Source organism: Cotesia glomerata, linkage group LG1 (genome assembly GCF_020080835.1).
Source record: "Cotesia glomerata isolate CgM1 linkage group LG1, MPM_Cglom_v2.3, whole genome shotgun sequence".
NCBI classification, from domain to species: Eukaryota; Metazoa; Arthropoda; class Insecta; order Hymenoptera; family Braconidae; genus Cotesia; species Cotesia glomerata.
The window spans coordinates 33,886,744-33,908,400 of NC_058158.1; the positions used below are offsets into that span (position 1 = coordinate 33,886,744).

At 31.6% G+C, this 21,657-nt stretch overlaps 1 protein-coding gene across 3 annotated transcripts in view; it reads right to left on the reverse strand.

Annotated features, from left to right (window-relative positions):
* Window positions 1-94: 94 nt before the first annotated feature.
* Window positions 95-21,657, reverse strand: part of LOC123274973 (SLIT-ROBO Rho GTPase-activating protein 1-like) — a 36,805-nt gene continuing 15,242 nt past the window's right edge. For all 3 annotated transcript variants that reach the window (XM_044742806.1, XM_044742807.1, XM_044742808.1), the window contains exons 2-11: window positions 14,774-14,957; window positions 13,728-13,893; window positions 13,389-13,613; window positions 9,945-10,073; window positions 9,218-9,715; window positions 7,563-8,380; window positions 7,344-7,414; window positions 7,050-7,230; window positions 5,524-5,860; window positions 95-2,259 (exon numbers count right to left, since the gene is read on the reverse strand). In XM_044742806.1, the coding sequence (XP_044598741.1) occupies window positions 1,183-2,259; window positions 5,524-5,860; window positions 7,050-7,230; window positions 7,344-7,414; window positions 7,563-8,380; window positions 9,218-9,715; window positions 9,945-10,073; window positions 13,389-13,613; window positions 13,728-13,893; window positions 14,774-14,957 (3,686 nt within the window). In that variant the 3' untranslated portion in view covers window positions 95-1,182. The remainder of the gene's footprint in view (window positions 2,260-5,523; window positions 5,861-7,049; window positions 7,231-7,343; window positions 7,415-7,562; window positions 8,381-9,217; window positions 9,716-9,944; window positions 10,074-13,388; window positions 13,614-13,727; window positions 13,894-14,773; window positions 14,958-21,657) is intronic.

The following is a 21,657-nucleotide window of genomic DNA, read 5'->3' on the forward strand; positions in this document are numbered from 1 at the left end:
AAGTTGTATAAGTGACAAAATTATTTTTATTATTTAAAACTATTTGGAAAAATTTTTCTGGTCTATTTCTTAAATATTTTAATAATAATAATAATTTCTGTTTGTTTCATTAAAAAAGGGAAGAGTGGCTACAAACTAGTACGGTTTTTGCCAATCGGCTATCACCCAGTCTCGATGAGATTTGTCTCAATTACAATTGCTACATTCACTTTTTATTATTTATTATTATAGTAGCATAGTAATATTAAAATAATAAAAATTATAATAATAATATTAATAGTAACAATAATAATAATCGTGATAATTTATAAGGAATATATATATATCGAACATTGGCTGGTCGTATACAATAATAAGATACATATTTATATTAATAATTAATAATATATATTGAGATTCTAGTCTCTGCTATTGGGCACCATTTATTATTTAATAACACATATATACGTATTTAAGATTATATAATATTTGAAATAAAAATAAAAAAAAATAAAAGCCGTAAAAAATAAAAACGCGCATGAAATTACAACTTCAACGTGAGTACGCACATTAAAGTTTTAACACCGTGGTATTTTTAATGACTTTAAATATTTCAATAAAATATAATATACAAGCTTACATAATTTTTATTTTTAGTTTAATGGGCCTAAAATAATAGCGGAATTTAACTTCGATGTAGTTTTTTTTTGACTTTTTACTTTTAGAGTCAATACAGTGAAATACGACTAGAAAATATCGTGCTGTATATTCATTTGGTAAAAAAATAATACAACTGGGTATTTTAACACTAGTGATTTAATTAAAAAAACAAATAGTTGGCAAACGAAGAAAATAACAATTAAATCATAACATACATTAAATACACAATAATATATATTCTACCATTTATCGCGAGATTATTTGGGCGGATTGGTCAGATGAAAAGAAACCGTGGAAAAAAATTTTTTTTGCGTTATAAAATGGTGTTCGATATATCTTATCATTAAAATTTAAAAACTTATGAAAATATCTTAATTTTAATGTCATAAAAAATTCATCCAACAAGCACTCTGTTTAATCTAATACTAAATATAAATGATCATTCATATTATTGTAATCATTCGTCATCAATGCGGTAAAAAATGTGGAAGCCTTTATATTAATAAAATGTAATAAAAAGTACGTAATAATATCTTAAAAATTCTAATCAGTACCCTGAACTTGTTTCTCAATTTTTCTCGCGAGCTCAGGACTCATGTGAGGATGAGGGAAGGGAACGGTCGGCTTGCGGAGAATGGTCGGCTTGACCTTAACCTGAGGCTTGAAGGAAGACACCTGTTGGCTCCCGCCAGTAAGCCGCATATCCGCGAATTTAGCGGCGATCAGCGGGGTCGACCGGGGAGGCAGCGGGGAACGTAACGGAACATTGTCTGAAGAAATTTCGTTATTGCTAGCTGATCTGACAATATTGTCCTTTAAATTCCCAACGTGGTCGTTGATCTCCCCGTCAGTGCCCACCAGACTTTTTATTCTGCCGGTGTCCGTTAAATTGTTCGAGGTGTTGGTATTCCCCGACTTGGTATTCTTCTTGAGCGTGCATTGATTCTGCTTGGCGAACCGCTCGGCGGCGGTGCTCATGTCCGGAGACTCGGGTCCATTGCTTGGAGATTTTTCCGAGCCGTTGCGAGTCGGCGGAGCCAGAGAATTTTCATCGTCGGAACTGTTTAAGCTGCTGGAGGAAGCTGATTTTTTGCTGGCGTCTTGAGCGGCCAGAGGAAGATCCATCACCAGGTCGGGGGTGTGCTTTTGACGCATCTCCCGGAATTCCTGAGAAGCGCGGAAGTTCTTCGGCGTCGTGGGAGGAACTGGTGGGGTCAATTGTGTCTGTGAGTTTGCTCGTTTTTGCCACAACTCTCTATTCGCTGAAAATGTCGTAGCTTCTTTGTTGTTATCTTCGTCGTTGTTGTCGCTGTCGTTCAAGTGTAGAGACGGCTGTTGATTGCTATTTATGGTCTCTGTCAGGGTCTGGGATTTCCACTGCTTCCGACCAGACCCTCTTAGTCCACCCGCATTCATTGATGACACTTGGTACTCTTGATTATTATCGTCTACGTCGTCTAGATTAGCCTGCTCGCTCATCGTTGAAAGTGAGTCCAAGAAATCATTTACGCTCTCACTCTCGTCGTTCGGTGTGCTCGACTGATGATACTGATCCGTTGGGTGTATTTTCTCGTTTCCTGGACTCGATGTCATTTTGCTCGGGTTCACTGACGGCTGTTCCTAGAATCCCAAATTAAAACTGTATGAGTCACTGTCGCTTTTATTTAGATTTACTTAAAAGTTACTTTATTAAATAAAATATTTAAAGTAAAATAATAATAAAAAATAATAATAATAATAATCATAATAATAACAATAAAATTAATAATAAATTTAATTAAAAGCAAGAAGATGATACTGAAAGTCAAATTTTTTATTAATATTTAATTATTTTATTACTAGCAACCTTGCAGTCACTATGTGGACTTGTGAACTGTAAATAAATAAAATTTTGCTTTATTAAATAAAGGCTTTTGTTAAATTACATTGTACTTTCTTAACTATTGACGTTTTTAAATATATAAGCTCATCCTGATGTTACACTCATCAAGAGCTTTCATTTGAGTACCCACATGCATTTTTATATATTTTTCATATATTCATATATATAAATATATAAAATATATGAAAAATTGATGTGGGTAATCAAATGAAAGGTCTTAATGAGTGTAACATCGGGATGAGCTTATATCTTTAAAGATGTCAATAAGTGACAAGATATAAGGTCATTTCTTAATTATCGATATTTTTTAAGATATAAGTTTATCCCGATGTTACACTCATCGAGACCTTTCCTTTGAGTACCCACATGCATTTTTATATATTTTTCATATATTCATATATATAAATATATAAAATATATGAAAAATTGATGTGGGTAATCAAATGAAAGGTCTTAATGAGTGTAACATCGGGATGAGCTTATATCTTTAAAGATGTCAGTAGTAGACAAGACATAAGGTCATTTTTTAATTATCGATATTTTTTAAGATATAAACTCATCCCGATGTTACACTCATCAAGAGCTTTCATTTGAGTACTCACATGCATTTTGATATATTTTTCATATATTTATTTATATAAATATATGAAAAATTGATGTGGGTACTTAAATGAAAGGTCTGATGAATGCAACATCAGGATGAGCTTATATCTTTAAAAATGTCAATATTTCACAAGATACAAGGTCATTTTTTAATTATGTATCTAGAGATAAAACATTTTCGAATGCAGCCTAAATACTTATCATTATAAATTGACTATTGGTGAGAATGATATGAAACCTTTAAAAGGCACCAATTCAAGCTATGACCTTTGCAATGACACTAAATTTAACTAAAAAAAAACGATTTTATCATATAAATACACTGGCCACAAAATTTTGGTTATTCTCTTAATAATATAGATTAAAATTTTTTTAAAAAATAAATAGTACTTTCAGTATCAAAGAAGAATATAAATTTAGGAATAGCTGGAAGCTTTGAGAAACCATAAGAAGAAGAAAAGTATAAAATTCTAAGATCATGCTAACATTTATTGTAAATACTTTTTATTTAAGTTAATAAAATAGTAAAACATGCTTGTTACTATAATAATAGTATTTAATCGCAAAAAACTGTTCGCAAAACTGAGCCGCTTCTAATTGATGCATATGTTATTGTAATAATAATAATATATGAAAGGTAAATATATGTAAATACCTATGTGGATTTATCTCTGAGGGTTGCGGGTGTGGTCGATGATTGAATAATTATTTGACAAAGGTTCATTATATGTAATAAGGATTAGCATGAAATGCGAAGAAAATTTATAAAGGGGGTATTGGGGTCTGGAAAGGGGGGAGTGGTCTGCATAATGACGTGACTTTACTCACCTAGACTTTGAGTCACTGACAATCCATTGTCTAAGATGTGTCCTTTGGTCACAAGATTTCTATCCCTTTTGGTGAGATCATCATCATCATCATCATCATCTACAGACTGAATTTGTTCTACAGGACTCTAGGATTCACAAACCAACTGAACAGTCAATGCGCCACTCTCCCCTCCGTGATTAACAATTAAATCCAAGTGTTAACGTATTCAAATAGTAACGCAAAACGATATTAACAATTATTAAATATATAAATAATAGTAGTTGTAGTTGTAGTGGTAGTAGTTATAGTAGTATAATAGTATAGTAATTAATTGATATTAATAAAATATAAAATAAAAATTAATTAACAAAACAAAATTAGGGTCACACGCACACAGTAAGACACAAAATAAGAAACACTGAGGTAGCAGTTTTGTCGAACAGTTTTTAGTATTGCGTTGAGTAGTTATTCCGTCCAGTTTAAAACAACGGGACCCTCGTGATAGAGGTGTCTCAGGTGCCAGGTGCTAGTCGATTTAACACGCTGACTAAACATAAATCTGGAAAAATATAGTTTTAAACAAAAAAACCCAACCAATAAAAAAAAGTAAAGGGTTGTCCATGAGTGGTAGCTTTTTTTATAATAATAAATCATGATTTATCATTTCATGATCAATATTAAGGCGCAGAGAATTAAGTTGTAGAGAATAATTATAAAACATGCAGAGCACATAATCCAGCAGATCTTATTTTTCTTTAATTAATTATATTAGTTATTTTATTATTTAATATATATTTTTCTTGCTGTATTTCTAAGTAATTTATTTACAAATTTATCATACAAAATGTGTTATAAGCTAAAATTTATTGTGCGAATCTTGAGAATAAATAAATAAACTAGAAACTAGATCTAGGGTTTAATCACTCCATTCGTGGTGTTTATTATTAAAAGTAATGGTAATTGTTCTGTTAAAGTAGCAGTGGTAATTGTAAATTGTCGTAAAGTGTGTATTATTATTATTATTGAATTTAAAATTCAGTCTTATCAAGTGGGCGTAGGAAGAAGCGGTCGGTCTCACTTTTACGTGAGTTACTGATCCGCTCTTATTTATATAGACAATATAGACATAGATAAGTACGTATATATTTAAATATATATACCACTGTATAATATAAGAAGCTATTATATGTAATGGCATTGTAAACCACGCGTGTAATAATAAAATATAAGCAGTGCATAATTGTGCAGTCGCATTAATGCATTCTTGGCACGATAAGCCACAAATTCGCGGCTTATTTTATTTATTTATCATTTTTTAGTATTTTATTTTATTTTTATTTTTTTTTTTTTTTTAGTTAATCTAGTTTAGTAACATCAACTATAACGTCTTGATTTAATTTACAGCTTGCGGGAAACGAGTAACATGCACCTTGCGGTCGGCGAGGCTCATGAAACGTCATCCAACAAAATATTAATTTAATTGATATACATAAATATTAAGAAATTAAAAAATAAAATAAAACAACCAACAAATAAAATTAATAAATAGTAATAAATATTGATGTGTGCTAAACGGTGGTTTCCAATACCTCTCGACTGATGATCGCTTGAGAGGACGAGATGCAAGCATTAACTGCATTCGCCATCGCCGTAGCTGGTATAGCGTTGTTGCTGGAGGTGCTAATCACAGAGCTAGAGCTGTTGGTATTGATTACGTCTGAGTGATGCAGCAGAGATCCAGTACCGGAAGACGACGTTGTTATAATATCCGACGTGTTGACGTTCGGCCACGCGTTCGGATTATTCGTTGGTGCCATCAATGGCGAATTGTTACTCGATGGCGCGCTGTCTGCGGAACTCGAAGCTCTACGTCGCATCGATTCTTCGCTTGATGATTTCAATAGCTCTTTGTCTCGCTCTTCGTCCCTGAAACGATATTACATCACCCGTTAAGTTAATCCATGTATTATAATTTTTCTAAATTTTTTATGCTTGAAGTTTAAATTAATACTCTTAAATTGTTTAAAAGTAAGAGTGTGAATTTTATTTTTGTTATTATTAGAAAAATTTTATAAATGAATTTTTATTCGATTATCTACACGGAAAGAACAAGATGACACTGGATATCATCCCAGATTATACCCAGTGATATCTGTACACTGAGAAAAAAAAATACTTTTATTAAGAAAATTTTCTTGATACAAGAATTTATGTTCTTGAAAATTTTCAAGTATATATATACTTAGCTCAAGAAATTGTTAAATTGATTGAAATAATTTTTACTTAATTTAAATAAAGCTATTCTTTTGTTTATTTATTATCCAAAGATAAATATTGATATTCTTCTCTTCAGAAATTAATAATTAATAACAATAGAATATTTTATCGTCAGCGAGTTTCTTGAGCCAAGAAATTGTTAATTGAGCAAAAGTATTTTTTTTTCTCAGTGTAGTGACAAAAAATTTCAGATAGAAGCTAGAAAAATTCAGATTATACTGCGTGATATCTGGATTATACTCATTATAATCTGGATTATACTAGCTACTATCTGAAATTTTTTTTCAATCAGTATAATCTGGGATGATATCCAGTGTCATCTTGTTCTTTCCGTGTACACTGATAAAACGATTTATTGATTATTAAAAATTTAATTTATTTGAAGACAATTATTTAATTTAATAAATATTTTTTAACATTCAATAAATATTTATTTGGGAGTAAAGTACATTTATTAACAAAGTTCATTATTAACATTTGTTAATAAATATTTATTAAATCCTATGATGTTAAAAAATCATTTATTAACAATTAATAAAGCTTATTAAATACAGACAAATCCTTCTATAAGTGTATATAATTATTCTTAATCTAATTTAACTTATACGAATAGTATGGTTAAAAATTTTTTAGAGTAAGTTACTCATGATATTGTATACTTATATTTTCTTTATTTTTTATCATGTATTTTCTATGTATTTTTTATATTTGTCATTTTGGCCAGCGGACCCTGGCATAAATAAATAAATCTAAATCTAAATAATGAATATCAAATGAGAGAACAACAATAAAAAATAATAAACAGTATGTTGAATTAAAAGTCAAGTAAAGTACTTACTTTATTTTGAGCATGATATATTTGTCAGGAATTAAACCCTCTCTTCCGCCCACGGAGCCACGCCACCAGTCATAGCTTACTTGCATATAAAGTGTCAGAGTATCGCCTTTCTTGAAGCTTAATTCACGTTCAGATCGGGCGTTAAAATCGAATTGTGCTGTTGCTTCTAAGTTTTCAGACTCTGACAAACGACAAAAAACATATTTGCACCATTAAATATTATGTTTCATACAGAACATATTGACAGAGTTAAAAAACGTATGAATAAATGGACAAAACAACGAGGCTACTCACCATCTTCTGATGGATACACTTCAGAGTCCATATCTTCTTGAACCTGATCTGTTGGAGAGTCACCAACGTCGCTATAAAATAAAATAAATTCAATTTATACATCACACAGTATGAGTATAGTAACCAAACTGTCTTTCAAGTGTCAAATATTTTTATATACTTCATAACTTATGTCAAATGTCAAATATAAAAGCTGTACTCTGCCAGTGAATTACTTACACATCGTCGGGCTCTCGGCTGATGTATTTTTCATACTGAATCCCGCCGATATCATCAGGGAATATTTCTTCGCAGAGTGTTATTATATTTTTAATCAGTTCATTAACTTGATTCTGATACTGTACTTGATCTTTGTCTTCGGGCACTGGCACCAAAGTCGGCCCGAAACAAATGGCAAGATTGTATGGGTCCATCATGTTTTCGTCTGAAAATTCCGAGAGGTGATTAAGAAAGGCAAACAGGTATCGCATTACTATAACAACCGGCCTCGGCAGACTCGATATCAACTGTTTCATTTTTAAGACAAACTCATGCTTAGATTCGAGTTGCGCCAATTCCATTAGATGCTCGAAATAAATAATAGGGAAGAGTGGTTCACGCAATTCCCTCAAGTACAACTTTAGCACCCCGGCAACACTGTTAATATCTGAGGCATCTGTCACGTCAGCAAGTGGATCTTCACCCCGTTCGAACCACTCTCTGAAGTTATTTATCTCAACTTGAGAGCCAGACACTCGAAATATGCCCTGATGATGAAGACCGTACAGATTTATAACCCTTATACAGCTCTTCATTATTAAAGGTATCTCTAAATTCGTGCTCTCGAGATACTCCTCCAAAGAACCACCGAATAACTTTGGCTGTCCGTTCATCTGCAGTCTACCAATTCTCTTTCTACGCGCTTGTTTCTGCTTAGACGTGGTGATGGAAGGATTCGGGCTTCCATTGGAGCCGTCTTGAAGACTTTGCCTTATGTACTCTTGCTTAGCGTCGAGTCTGGCTATTCGCGATGTTCCAAGCAGGTATTCTCGAAATTTCTACAGGGGAAAAATAAAATAAAAATATCAGTAGACAGATTTAAAACACTCGATTCTATTTTACACTCGTTTGTTCTAACTAGCAACCTTGTAGTCACTATGTGACTGCTGTGACTAGTGAACTATAAATAAAAAAATTTTGCTTTATTAAATAATGACTTTTGTTAAATTGCACTGTACTTTTTTAACTATTGACGTTTTTAAAGATATAAGCTCATCCCGATGTTACACTCATCAAGAGCTTTCATTTGAGTACCCACATGCATTTTCATATATTTTCCATATATACATATATAGTATATATATAAATATATGAAATATTGACGTTTTTAAAGATATAAGCTCATCCTGATGTTACACTCATCAAGAGCTTTCATTTGAGTGCCCACATGCATTTTCATATATTTTTCATATATAAACATATATAATATGTATAAATATATGAAAAATTGATGTGGGTACTCAAATGAAAGGTCTCGATGAGTGTAATGTCGGGATGAGCTTATATCTTTAAAAATGTCAATAGTTCATAAGATACAAGGTCATTTCTTAATTATGTATCTAGAGACAGAATTTTCGAATGCAGCCTAAATACTTATCATCATAAATTGACTATTGGTGAGAATGATATGAAACCTTGAAAAGGCACAAATTAAAATCAAGACCTTTGCAATGACACTAAATTTCACTAAAAAAAAACCGATTTTACCATATGACTATCCTGGACACAAAATTTGTCTTTTTCTCTTATTAATATAGATTATAAATAAAATAAAAGCAACAACATAATATAGAGTGTAAAAATAATTTAATAATGTAAAATAAAATAAAAAATACCGTAAGATAAAATTCTTCGGTTTCCTGCCTGTCAGCGCGTAATTTGATCTGAACAGTCTCAGGTGGCCTGGAGGTTGGCATGCAGTTTTCACCAAAGTATCGCGAGCAATCGTAGTCCTTGGCAGTAAGCATTTCTAAAAGACTAGCCTCAGCGGTCTCTAAGGTCTTCCACACCTCCTCAGACTCGGTTCTGAGAGAGGTAACGCGTTGCTGCAATTGTCCCAGTCGCTGTTCCATTTCAGAGTGTAGTATCTTCTGTAACTCTGGTTCGGGAGTTTCATCACCTCGTTGGCACTGGAATTCAAACTTCTTGGGGATCATAAACGCCGCGTGATGTGACTCAAGAAAACGCTGTTTGTCTGCACGAGAATCCAGAGCGTTAATAGTATTTGTCAGCTGCTCGGCGCTTGTTTGCAGCGACCGCTGTCTTCCCTCTTCCGCGCTGCAGTGCATCAACAATGCCCGTGCGATGCAATTGTGAAACCCAAAGTCCATACACTGCAAATAAAAATACAAATATAAATACAATCTATATACGGACAAATAAAATAAAAAAAAAAAAAAAATAAAAACAAATAAATCGAGTCAGCGCAATCAACGTCAGCGAAAAATTTATTTACATGTAAACGTAAGAGGAAATAGAAGCAATGAACTCATCAATTTAAATACATACTTTACGTTTATATCCACACACATGTTAGTTAAATAAGTTAACCCGTGTACTTACATCAATGAGATCCGACAGGTCGTCAACGAAATATTTATGAATCGTTGTATTGGACGCCTCTAGACAAAGAATGTACTCATTTCTAGCCTTGAGTGCTTTCAGCTTGGCCTCCGTGTATTTGTTCTTTCTCTGAAATAAGATATAACCATTAGTATACATTGAGAGAGAGATTTTAATCAGAATCATGATCAACACAGCCTGGCCTGGCCAGCTGTTACTCTAATGAATTGCCCGTCCCTATGCTAGATAGCGTGCGATATTACTGTACATACTAATTGACTCGGTTAATTTTACTGAGAGTTTGCGCAATCTCTTCATGTGTTACTTATTTATTTATTAGCTTTTTCTCGAGCTCGGGCTCAGGGCTTTTATAAAGCTGTCAACACGCAAGTGAGAAAAATACCGACCAATAAATTCTTTCATGCCTCAAAACCCATCGCCATCGGGTATAGGATAACTCATGCGCGAATGGATAAGTAATAGTGTTAAAGTATAACTTTAAGTAACTCTCTTTTTTGTATGCTTGTTTTCTTCCCATAAAACCTCTTATATGTGGTTGTTTTATCGCGAGGGAGTTTCACGCCTAAGTTAATCATTTAGCTCTCCTCCTCCCCGTCATCATCATCATCATCATCATCATCATTTTGGTGTAGGACCACATGTCTTGACAGTTACTCTGGAATAAACTCCCTACAAAACCGCAGTTGTTTATTTTCAGCGGGTTTAGGAAGTCGAGAAACCGTTGGACCTCGTACTTAAATCTCCGGACGTCTGCTTAGTGCCTCGTAATGGTAAAAAATAAGAATTATGTAGATGAGAGTCTCAAAAAAAAATATATATATGTGTAAATGTAAAAAACGTTAAGAAGAAACGCTTAAAATACGAGGCGCCTCTTGGAGCTGTACGTCATGTGGAGCGCCGTGTGTATGCAGAAGATGTAACCCTTCAAGCTGGCGTACATCAACTGGCAAACCGTGGTCATTGGATCGTCGTGGTTTGTAGTAGCATTTTGTATACATTCTGACAATGACAGAGATACTCGGTGATAAAGACTGGGCCAGCAAGCGAGAGAACTGGTTTGATAACATATATGTCGGGGAATAAAGTACAGCGGAGTATTTTCTGATAAATTGATGAGAATATTCTTTAGGATATTTTTGTTTTTAGTAATTTTAAAAAATGTACTATTACTTTTAATATTTTGTAAAATAGAGCTGATAGAATGTCAAATACTAGATCGAAGGGTGGAGGCGTCCTTTTGGCTATTGAAATGAACATTTTTGTGTCGCAAGTTAATATAGATCACATTATGAGTAAATACGAAGAAATTAATGCAATCTGCCTGAGAATTTCACTGTCTTTGAATTTTGTTCTAACACTCATTCTACTTTACATTGCTCCAGAAATTAGACTTCACCTATTTGAGCTGTTCCTGGACGATCTTTCCTAGTTCCTCTCTGACCATCATCGTTAGCTACTTATTATTGATGATTTCAACGTGCCTAGTTTTCATAATCGTGTTTATTTTTTCTTTTTTTTTTGTTTTTTCTATTGTATACTACATACTATCTCGACGTTCTAATTAGCAAATTGTCTAACTCCATTTTAGAGAATCTTCTATTTGTAAGAAAAAAACAATTAGTTCAAAATTTATTATCACTTTAAAAAACCATTTAATATCATTAATATCTAATAGAGATATAATATTTAGGTTTGAATTATTCAAATAATTTATAATTGGATTATTGCTACATCAAAATGTTAAAAGATCACTCTCTAAAAAGTAAGGAGTTAGACAAATTGCTAATTAGACCGTCGATGTACACTTTTACTTGTATGAAACCCTGTTATTGGCCATGATGTTGGGTTCATTGTTTGATAAATAAATAAATAAATAAAATAAGGCTTAATGAAATTGTTTTATTGCGGTAAGCTTAAGCCTAGGTAGGCACATGGTTGTCAACGTAGTCGGGATCCCAGGACGATAGGGATATCATAAAATTAATAAGGAAAAGAGAAATATGCAGCAGGCAGACTATTTGAGAATAGTTTTAGAGAAGACAGTCTTGCTTTGGAATTAAGATTGAACGGACGTTTTGGTGACCGCGAATTCGTTATTTCCTAAGTCTCGGTCTATTGCCAGTTATTTTTAATATTGTTTGCATTCTAAATTAAATTAATCTTATATCGTATTTTGCGTACTACTGTCTTGATAATAAGTGATAATTAATAATTATAAATTATTTTATTTTATTACGAGTTTATTTACTCATTCTCATTAATTGATCTTGTAATTGTGAATATTAATTAATTAATTGTAATAATAAAAATGAGTGAACCACAAAATGCTGTATCTCCAACAAACGTTCCTGCCTCTCCGACATATGTATACTAAGAAACACAGTGGCAAAAAGTAGGCAGCGGAACAATTGGCAAACTAGTGTGACGCAAGTACCTAATTCGGACATCCTGCGGTTGCCCTGAATATTTGTCCGTGCCAAAGAGCTTTTCTTATTGTTTTTTTGAGGATACTTTTTTTAATCTAAAACTCCTGGCCTCGTTTTATCTGAATAGTAAATGTACTACGGCGGAGTATTCGTTGAAAGAACGCCAGAGATCACAAATCGTAAGCCTCATAGCTGGTACTTGAATATATAAAAGAGATTAACCGCTTAGCATTGTATGTACCAGCATTGAGCAGTTTCGCTCAATATTATAGTCCCAGTTTACTTTATAACTGCAATTGTATTGCGTCACACGCTCTCGTAGTAAACTGCCAATGCGAATTGATAATTCAATGAAATCCCAGGCGTGATCGTAATCTACCCACTTGCTTAAAACCCATTAAGTATTTACCAATTGTTGTAAACTCTCTTAATGCACCTACTCTGTTTGAACTTGAAAGCTCTGGTTTTATTCGTCAGTGAATGCTAAATCAACAAAATTTTTTGATTGTACATTGTACACACTGAGCGTACAGTCGGGTTACCAAAGCGAAAATTTTGTTAGTCCAATCGATAGTACATTGCTCAGGGCGTCCGACCTTTCCAGTGTCAAGGGCCATCGTGATTCCTACAATCCACACTCACATTCGTATAAAATTTTTATGTGCTATATAGAACATTTACAGGGCTCTGTCGTGGATTCTCTCCCTCGTACTCTAGACTGCCGGAGCAATCAGTGACCATAAGTGAAGAGACGCGTCGCTGTCAGTCTTGTATTATTCACGAACAAAAGCTCCTGTCGCTTTTTCCATTTCTCTCATTTCTCTTGTTTTCATTGTTAATGGATTCTATTTCTTCCTCTATTTACCCGTACATACATATAATATAATATAATAGAATAGAATGTATGTAATCTAAAGAAAAATAGTGAACAGCATCATCATCATACTACTATTATTATTATTATTACTATTACTATTACGATGTGTAATACACAAACCTTAGTCACTTCCTTCTCAATGAGCTTGTACTTCTTGCTACGTGCAAGTTTCTCTGGCGGTACATTTGTGACTTCAAGTTTACTACGCTGTTGTTCAGCAACGCGTAATTTTGTCTCTGCTTGTCGTGACTCAGCTTGATAAGCTTGGTATGTTTTCATCGTCGTATGAAGCTCGTGAAGTACCCTCAAGATTTCTTCGTGTGTTTCATACCCAATTTCTCGGCACTGTAATTATTTTACATTATAAAAATAAATATTACCTAAAATTATTTAGATATTAAATTAATTTAATTTAATTTCTTTATGGAAAATAAGATGAGTAAATTAAACAAGACATACACGTCTATAAATTCGCTGAACATCTTCGATGACTTGATTAAGTCTTCCGACCAGGTGAGTGCTGTAGACCTCGGAAAGCGCGGCATGATCGCGGCTCAGATTTTTCGTCTCATTGACAAGTTGCTGCCAGCAAGCGTAGCTGGAGAACAGTGGCCATTGCTCCCTTCTGAAGCAAACAGCAAACGTGGGGAAAATTAAACAGATAAATAAAATGAAAGTAAGCAACACCGGTAATTTATTCACAGTAAGGTTACGTGCAGATTATTCAAGGATCGGTGGGTACAAGTTATTATATAAGTGCTACGCCAGTTATAGAAGATGGAAACCTCTAAAGAAGCCCTAATAAATTTATTATTCGGCAAAATTAAAAATTTTATTAAATATTTTAAATATTTAATGATAGTTAAATTATTAAATATCTAACAATTTTTTTTATTTTTATCATAATTAAATTAATATGAAAAAAATTCAAAATTGAAAAAAATTACAAGTCCAAATTTTTCTTAAAATAATTTTTTTTTTTTTTTTAGTTTATTTGTTGCACTGAAAAAAATTAACTTGATTCAAGAATTTTTTTTTAATCCAAAACAATAAAAGTCTTCAAAATAATTTTCTTGATTCAATAATCACTTGAATTAAAATATATTATTGTTACTATTAATGTAACACTAACAATGTCTGTTAAGTGAGGGAAATGTTTGATATGATCACAATTTCTAATGGAATGTCTCTTTAATTGATGATGGAGTGATGTATTTATTATATTGTATTAATAATGACTGTAATTCACTATTATTTTTCGTTAATTCAAATTTATTCTAATGTATTTTGGAGGATCGCAAAGAGCTACGACTCTATGGCCTTAAAACAATAAATAATAAATAATAATAATAATAATAATGTATATTATCGATCGGCGTTCTTTTGCAATAAATAAATAATTTTTTTCTTGAACCAAATTAATTTTTTTTCTGTGTATAAAAATCCCAAAAATTGTTAGACATCTTCTAATTTAAATCTCACAATAATTCAAACCCTCAACTTACTTTTGCTTTTGCTCTTTGTGCCGCATTTGTATACTTCTCGCCATTTTGTCAAGGGATTTGCTGTAATCGAGCTCGAGTTCGGCTCGTCTGCGGAAGAAGTCCTGCAGTTCGGCAACCAGGGCCACCTGGGACTCCATTCTCACGTCGAGACATCTCAGCTGCTCGTTTAGCTGCAGCCTTATATCTGAAAGAAAAACATCAAATGAAACGTTATTAAAAAAAATAATAATAAATTTAATAATATACCACCCCAAGTGTATTAAATCTTACATAAAATATTTAGCCAAGCGCAATTCAAACATACATATCCATCGAGAACACATAGGTTGATATTATCATCATTATTTTTTTTATTACCATTATTGTGATTGTGATTATGATTATGATTATGATTATTATTGGGTGTATACTAAGCAAAAAGGGGAATATTGAATCTATAGTTGCATTTACCCAACAACGAACTTCCGCTCAGCTAACGGAATAATAATGCGCCGTCAGCCGGCATCAAAAGCAGCCGAATGGAAGTAGGGGCAACGAACTAAACGGGGAACGCCGTCTGCTGGACTACTGTCTCTTTACTACCTCATTTCATCCACCAGCAACAACTCTTTCTCTTTATCTGCTGGCTTATTATAGACAGACCCACATTAAGCCGATTTTCGACTTCGATATGTGGGGTCTAGTCTCTCCTCTTGTCTTTGGTTGTTCTCACTAAAGGGAACCTTTTGAGAAACCCATAACTTACTCTTCGCACCACCAATAACTTCAGGGTCTTCCCCGACCAATGTCTAATAATAAAACTCGATTCATCTTTTGTGGGTGCGGTCTTCCTTTTTACCCTGTTCAATTACAGTGTATTTTTTCGGTAGTAGGAAAATTATTGTCGAGAAAACTAGAGGAAAAGGTTTTAAATTACTGAATTGGGGGTGTAATTTATCAATGTCATTGGAACTTTTAGATATGATTAACGAACAAATAAATTATCTATTAACTTTTTTCATCGTCATTTATATATAATGAAAGTGTATTTTTGATTTAAATGGTCTGTCAACTGAATTTCACAGCTATTTAATGAGTTTTATCAAATAAGAAATCAAATTATAGGGCTTATAAATGGAACTGAAAGTAACTGACATTTGACAGTGCTAAGGATTTTTTTTTTAACAAAAAAATTTTACACGTGGAAGTTATAAAAAATTATGAATGCAATTTTTTTTATAAAATTTTTTTAAATAAATTAAAAAAATTTTTTAATCAAAAAAGTAATTTAATTATCTTGAATCATTCAGAAAAATTATTCAATCAAATAAAATTTACTTAAATAAATAAAATTTCTCATTTTTTAAATATTTCTGCTTGATTTAAATTAATCACTCTTCAAAATTTTGATCTTGGCCTAAAATTTCATCTCTTAAATCAAATTAATTTTTTTATCATCATAAAAGAATGGAGTATAGTTCAAAATTCAATAAAATTGTTGCCGTAAAAATTTTTAACTCTTCATTTTATAAACAAAAGTGTTAAAAATGAACCATAACTTGTATCATTAACATTAATGTTTAAATGCGATAAAATTTACTAAATTTCCAACTCGTTTTCTCCGCGTGTGCGTTTGCGCTCATTAAATAAAAAGTTTCGTAACACAGCATACGTTTTTATTAATTAACGTAACAACCCGTAAAGACAGAGTTAAACCAGCAGTATAATATAATATAATATAATGTATTATGTGTTATTTTTTACATTGTCCACCTAGGGTAATTAAATTTTTTAACTTCCACCACGTACATCATAGAACATTAAAATAATACGGGTGAAGCGAGCCGTGAGGTATTATATTGATGCTTGCCGCCCTCGAGTTGCCTCGCACATATGCGACGGGCTTAAAAATACATAAATATAATACCTACGTATTATATTCGTACATATATAAATTTAACGTCCCGGTCTTGCTCGACGGATGTAACTAAGCTGAGGTAAATATTGCCCGAAAATATACACGTGTATTATATACACATACACATATATTATTATGTATTATATAACATATACTTATGTACAAGGTACGGGGTTGGTAAAAGTTGGTGGCTAAAAGTGCTCACGTGAAGTACACTAACGTGGAGGAAGGAGAATATGGATGTATAAGTAGAGAGAAGGGTCGCGATTATATATATATATATAAAGTATATAGACTTTTATCCAGAACAACGATGAAAAACTTTTGGTACGGCTCCGATCGCAGAATAGGAGCTTCAAACAACTCTCGTTATTTTTCTGTTCGGTGGGATTCCACGTGGAAATCACTTATGCTTTTTTTTTATTCCGCCACCCTCGTATCGGCACCATCGAACCCTTGTTACGTGTTCCGGCACACGCATTCACTCAAACGTCGACGGCGGTACAGTACTTTACTTTTTTACCAGTTGTTTGCTCTCTATATACACCCACACAGTCTGGAGAATAAAACCAAAGAAAAATGTGTCATCCACTCCTTCTTATTGTTATTATTATTATCATCATCATCTTCATCTTTTTCTCTTAATCTTTTTGTCAGGCTCTCAAGACTCGCTGTAATTACGTCCGCTCGCGAGATCTCAAAGACTGCACGAAATATTACAATTAGATCCTCTTCATTTTGCCTTTGTTTTACTTTTCGAGGTTCTTTTTGCCTGAAGCTTAAAACCCGCAGGCTTGATCTGTACTCGTTTCTGATATTAATAAAAATTGAGTTATTTAGTTTGGAAAATACTTTAATATTGAGTAGAAAAGCTCAGTTAATAGTTTAAAATTATATTTTGATCCATTATACGAATGAAAATTAATAATTGAAGAAGATTATTTTGAAAATTTCTTCATTTAATAATTTTTTTGCTTGCTTTTTTAATTTAAAGAATTAAAAAAATTCTTTCTTTTAAATTAATCTTTTCGAGTGTTGCTTACTGAAAAATATTAAAATGTTCTCGTATTTTTTTTATACACAGAAAAAATAATATTTTATAAATTATGCATTGATAAAAAATGAATTTGATTTAATAAATTAGAATAAATTTTTTTTTGGCTCAAATAAATTTCATTTAATTCAAAAATTTTTCTATTTATGCAGTGTAAATTTTAATAATTAAATTCGCCAAAAAAATACTGTCAAAATTGAAGTTTTAAAATAGAATTTTTACAAACTCTGTAAAAAATTTTAATTAAAAACTGTAAAAATTAATATTTGAAAAAATATTAATTAAAATTTTATTTTTTCCAAATTTTTTGCTCGAAGCACCTAACTATTAAAATTTACATTATAAACTGTAAAAATTAATCAGTTTTTTTTTATCTGAGTTTTAAACTGATTATTTTTACTATAAAAATTTTACAACATGAACATTACGCTCATTCTTTTTTAAAGTAGTTTTTTAAAAGACATATTTTATAGGCTGGTCATCCCGATAGTCATGTGCCGGCCAGATGTTGGTATATATGCACAATTTATTTTATTTTAGCCGGTAAAGCGCTATCCATTTCATTTCACTTCATTAAACGCTCGAAATAAAAGTTTATTGTCGAGGAATTTAACCGTACAATCGACATTATCGCATATATTTTTTACAGCAGACGAAATAAAGAACCAACGAGCCAGAGCAAGAGCATAACCCGGTATCGATTTCCTTTTCTTTATGTGGCATGCTGGCGCTCGTCGACGACAACAACCAACTGAACGAACCCATGATTCATCAAGTGAGCTTACGGTTAACTTAAGAGTTTTACCAGAAAATAAGTAAAGCAGCGAGCAGACAGCCGTCTAAGTCACCCTTTGCTCTCGACTCGCATTTAATCTGGGTAATAACGGCTGAATTCTGTCCAAAACTTTTTGACAACCCACAAAACCCAGTTGAGATTACCACGGCTTTGTTCTACCGATTTTTAGTTTTTACTTTTGAATCTTTGCAATGAATAAATAGCCATCATTAACTAACTATTATTATCCTGGAAGGACAATGGAACAAAAATAGAAAGTACATACTGCACAATGTACAATAATGCGGCATAATGTTTGACCAGATAACAACACAAAAGGATGAAAAGTACTCTTTTACACTGAAAAAAAATAAAAAATACTTCATAAAAAAAAAAAATTTTTGTTAATTCGAAAATAAAATTATTTTTTTCAATGCTTTAAATTATTCCGGTCCAGTAAATAGTAAAATTAATTATCATGTTCCGGCGACAGTGAATATATATATTAACTATGCTTCTTTATAAATAAAATCTACGAAACATTGCCATAAATATTAATTCGGTGTCAATTTACTACCTGGTCCACTGTCTCCAGAACATCATAATTAAAATGACTTTCAAGAGAATTTGATGTCTTGATTCAACTATTTCTTGTTTTGAAACTAGTTTTCTTAGCTTAATTCCATAACTTCGATCAATGCAATCAAATTTTTCATTAAAAAACTCAATTCCTTTTAACTAAGCTACTTTTCTTTTTTTTTTTTTTAATAATTTCATACTCTTGGTTAAAAAAAAAAAAATTCTTCATTCAAAATACCAAAAAATACTTTAAAAAGAAACAAAATTTCTATTTCAACCCATTTTGAAACTTAAATAAGATTTATTTTTGAAGGTATAGAAAATAATATAAATTCGAAGATATTTAGTATTCTTGAAACAAGTCAGTAATATTTTGAGTCGACGTTATTGACTATTTTCATCCAAGAGAAATTTTTGAGTGAAATATCAGTTATTTTGTTTAAAAATGATAAAGTGCTTCGTTCAAGTCTAAAATTCTTCAATCAAGAATTTTTTTTTCCCATTATTTTTTTCGTCTAAAAATTCAAATTTCTTCTTGTCCAAAAGTTTGATTTCTTTGATTCAATTCGTGAATTTCTTAAAAATAAGATTTTAATTTTGAAGAGAATGTTTTTTGTGAATCAAATACTTTTTTTTCTGCATACTGTACCCAGAAAAAGCATTAAATCGAATGATTGGTAATTTAAAGTCTTGTAAACGAAAACGTGTTGTTTTGTTATGTGTAATAGTGTTCTGGTTGCTCTCATTGTCATTCGGTGCTTGACAATTTGCAATTCCAACTGCCGGTTTGATTACGATCTTACGTGATTCATCACTCTGTTCTTTCTACACAACATCTCAGCCGTCTTGTGTACAACACATATCCAGCATAGAAGTTATCCTCTCTAAGCTTATAAACCAGTGTGTTCACCAATGAGATGCTCTTGGTCTTGCTCCGCAAATGCCTTATTCATGATTTTTTATCCATCTACTCTTGTACTTTTTATTTCTTCATCTTCGTCTCACACCATGTTCCATCGTATGATAGTTTCAGTCTATAGACGCCCTGCCCAGAAGAAATATCTACAACATAATAAGAATTATACGATTTTATCGGGCCGCATATGCCGGCGAGTCTCTTCTTCTCTTCTCTCAGCAAGATTCAGATACTCAGCCCTTCTGTTAGTTTGTCCATCCCTCTTCTTCATATTTTTCGGATCCTATATCTACGGTCCGGCATCCACCAAATAAAATCCTGATAATCCGTCCAGACGATCGGTTAGCTCTACGCTTCGTAAACAGTCTGAGAGTTTGTTGATGATGGGGAACATGGATGTGTATAATAACTACCGAAAAAGAAACGCTTTGAAAGTATAATCTCACGTTTCCGTGTATTCCATTCAAACGAAATCGTGGAACTCTTCAGGAGAGTTAATGTAACATACATATAGAAAAATATACACTCACTCATATGTATGTTTGTGTATATTGTATATAGGCAGAGGCATATATGTCTTCTTTTATCGCAGTAGCGGACGCCAATGAAAAGGAATAAAATAAGAATAACTAAAAATAAACATTAAGTCTTATTGATTGCATAAAAATACTATTATTTCATTTCCTTGTTTCATTTCTTCATTTTTTTCATATTTATTATTATTATTTGAGAGAAATTGGCCTGATAAATTTTTATTTGATAAATTTCAAGTGAAAAGACCGGAAGTTTATGAATTATTTTTACTTAATTATATTATTGAGTAAAAATGATTAATTTTAATATTTATAACGATTCGTTGCTTATATTTTTTTAATACTTCACACAGGAAGAAATAATTATTATTTGAGAGAAATTGGCCTGATAAATTTTTATTTGATAAATTTCAAGTGAGGAGATCGGAAATTTATGAATTATTTTTACCTAATTGTGTTATTGAGTAAAAATGATTAATTTTAATATTTATAACGATTAGTTGCTCATATTTCAATCTTTCACACAGGAAGAAATGATTACTGAGAAGTTAAAATACAATCATCAAATAATATTACTTTTCATAGCAATATAAATTAATTAACTCTTATTATTTAAATCTTTATAATTAAAATGCATATGTAGTAAATACCAATTCGAATGTTAATAAGTAACATTTACTTTCTTTTACACAACTTCCATCTCAAGGTTAATTATTAGAATGTATTATTTAAATAATCTAATTTTTTAAACTATTATAAAATAAAAGAGATTGTTCTCTTCCAAAATAATTAATTTCACCAAATATTTAAAATTACCAAAAAAAAAATTCGGCAATATTTTATTTCTTCAACAATTCATTATTCGCTTCATTTATTCCATATTTATTTGATACTATTATAATTATATTTATTATTATTATTATTAATTTTTTTTTATCCCACCAATTTCCTTAGCAATTGTGTAACTTTAACAAAAATCATAATTATGCCAGCATAAAAATATTCCATGGCTCAGTGAATACAAATTGGACGTCGACAAAAATAATTACAATAACAACGATATTAACAATACATCCAATAAATATACAGATATATACTTAAAAATTTTATTATGTATATATATATTTTTT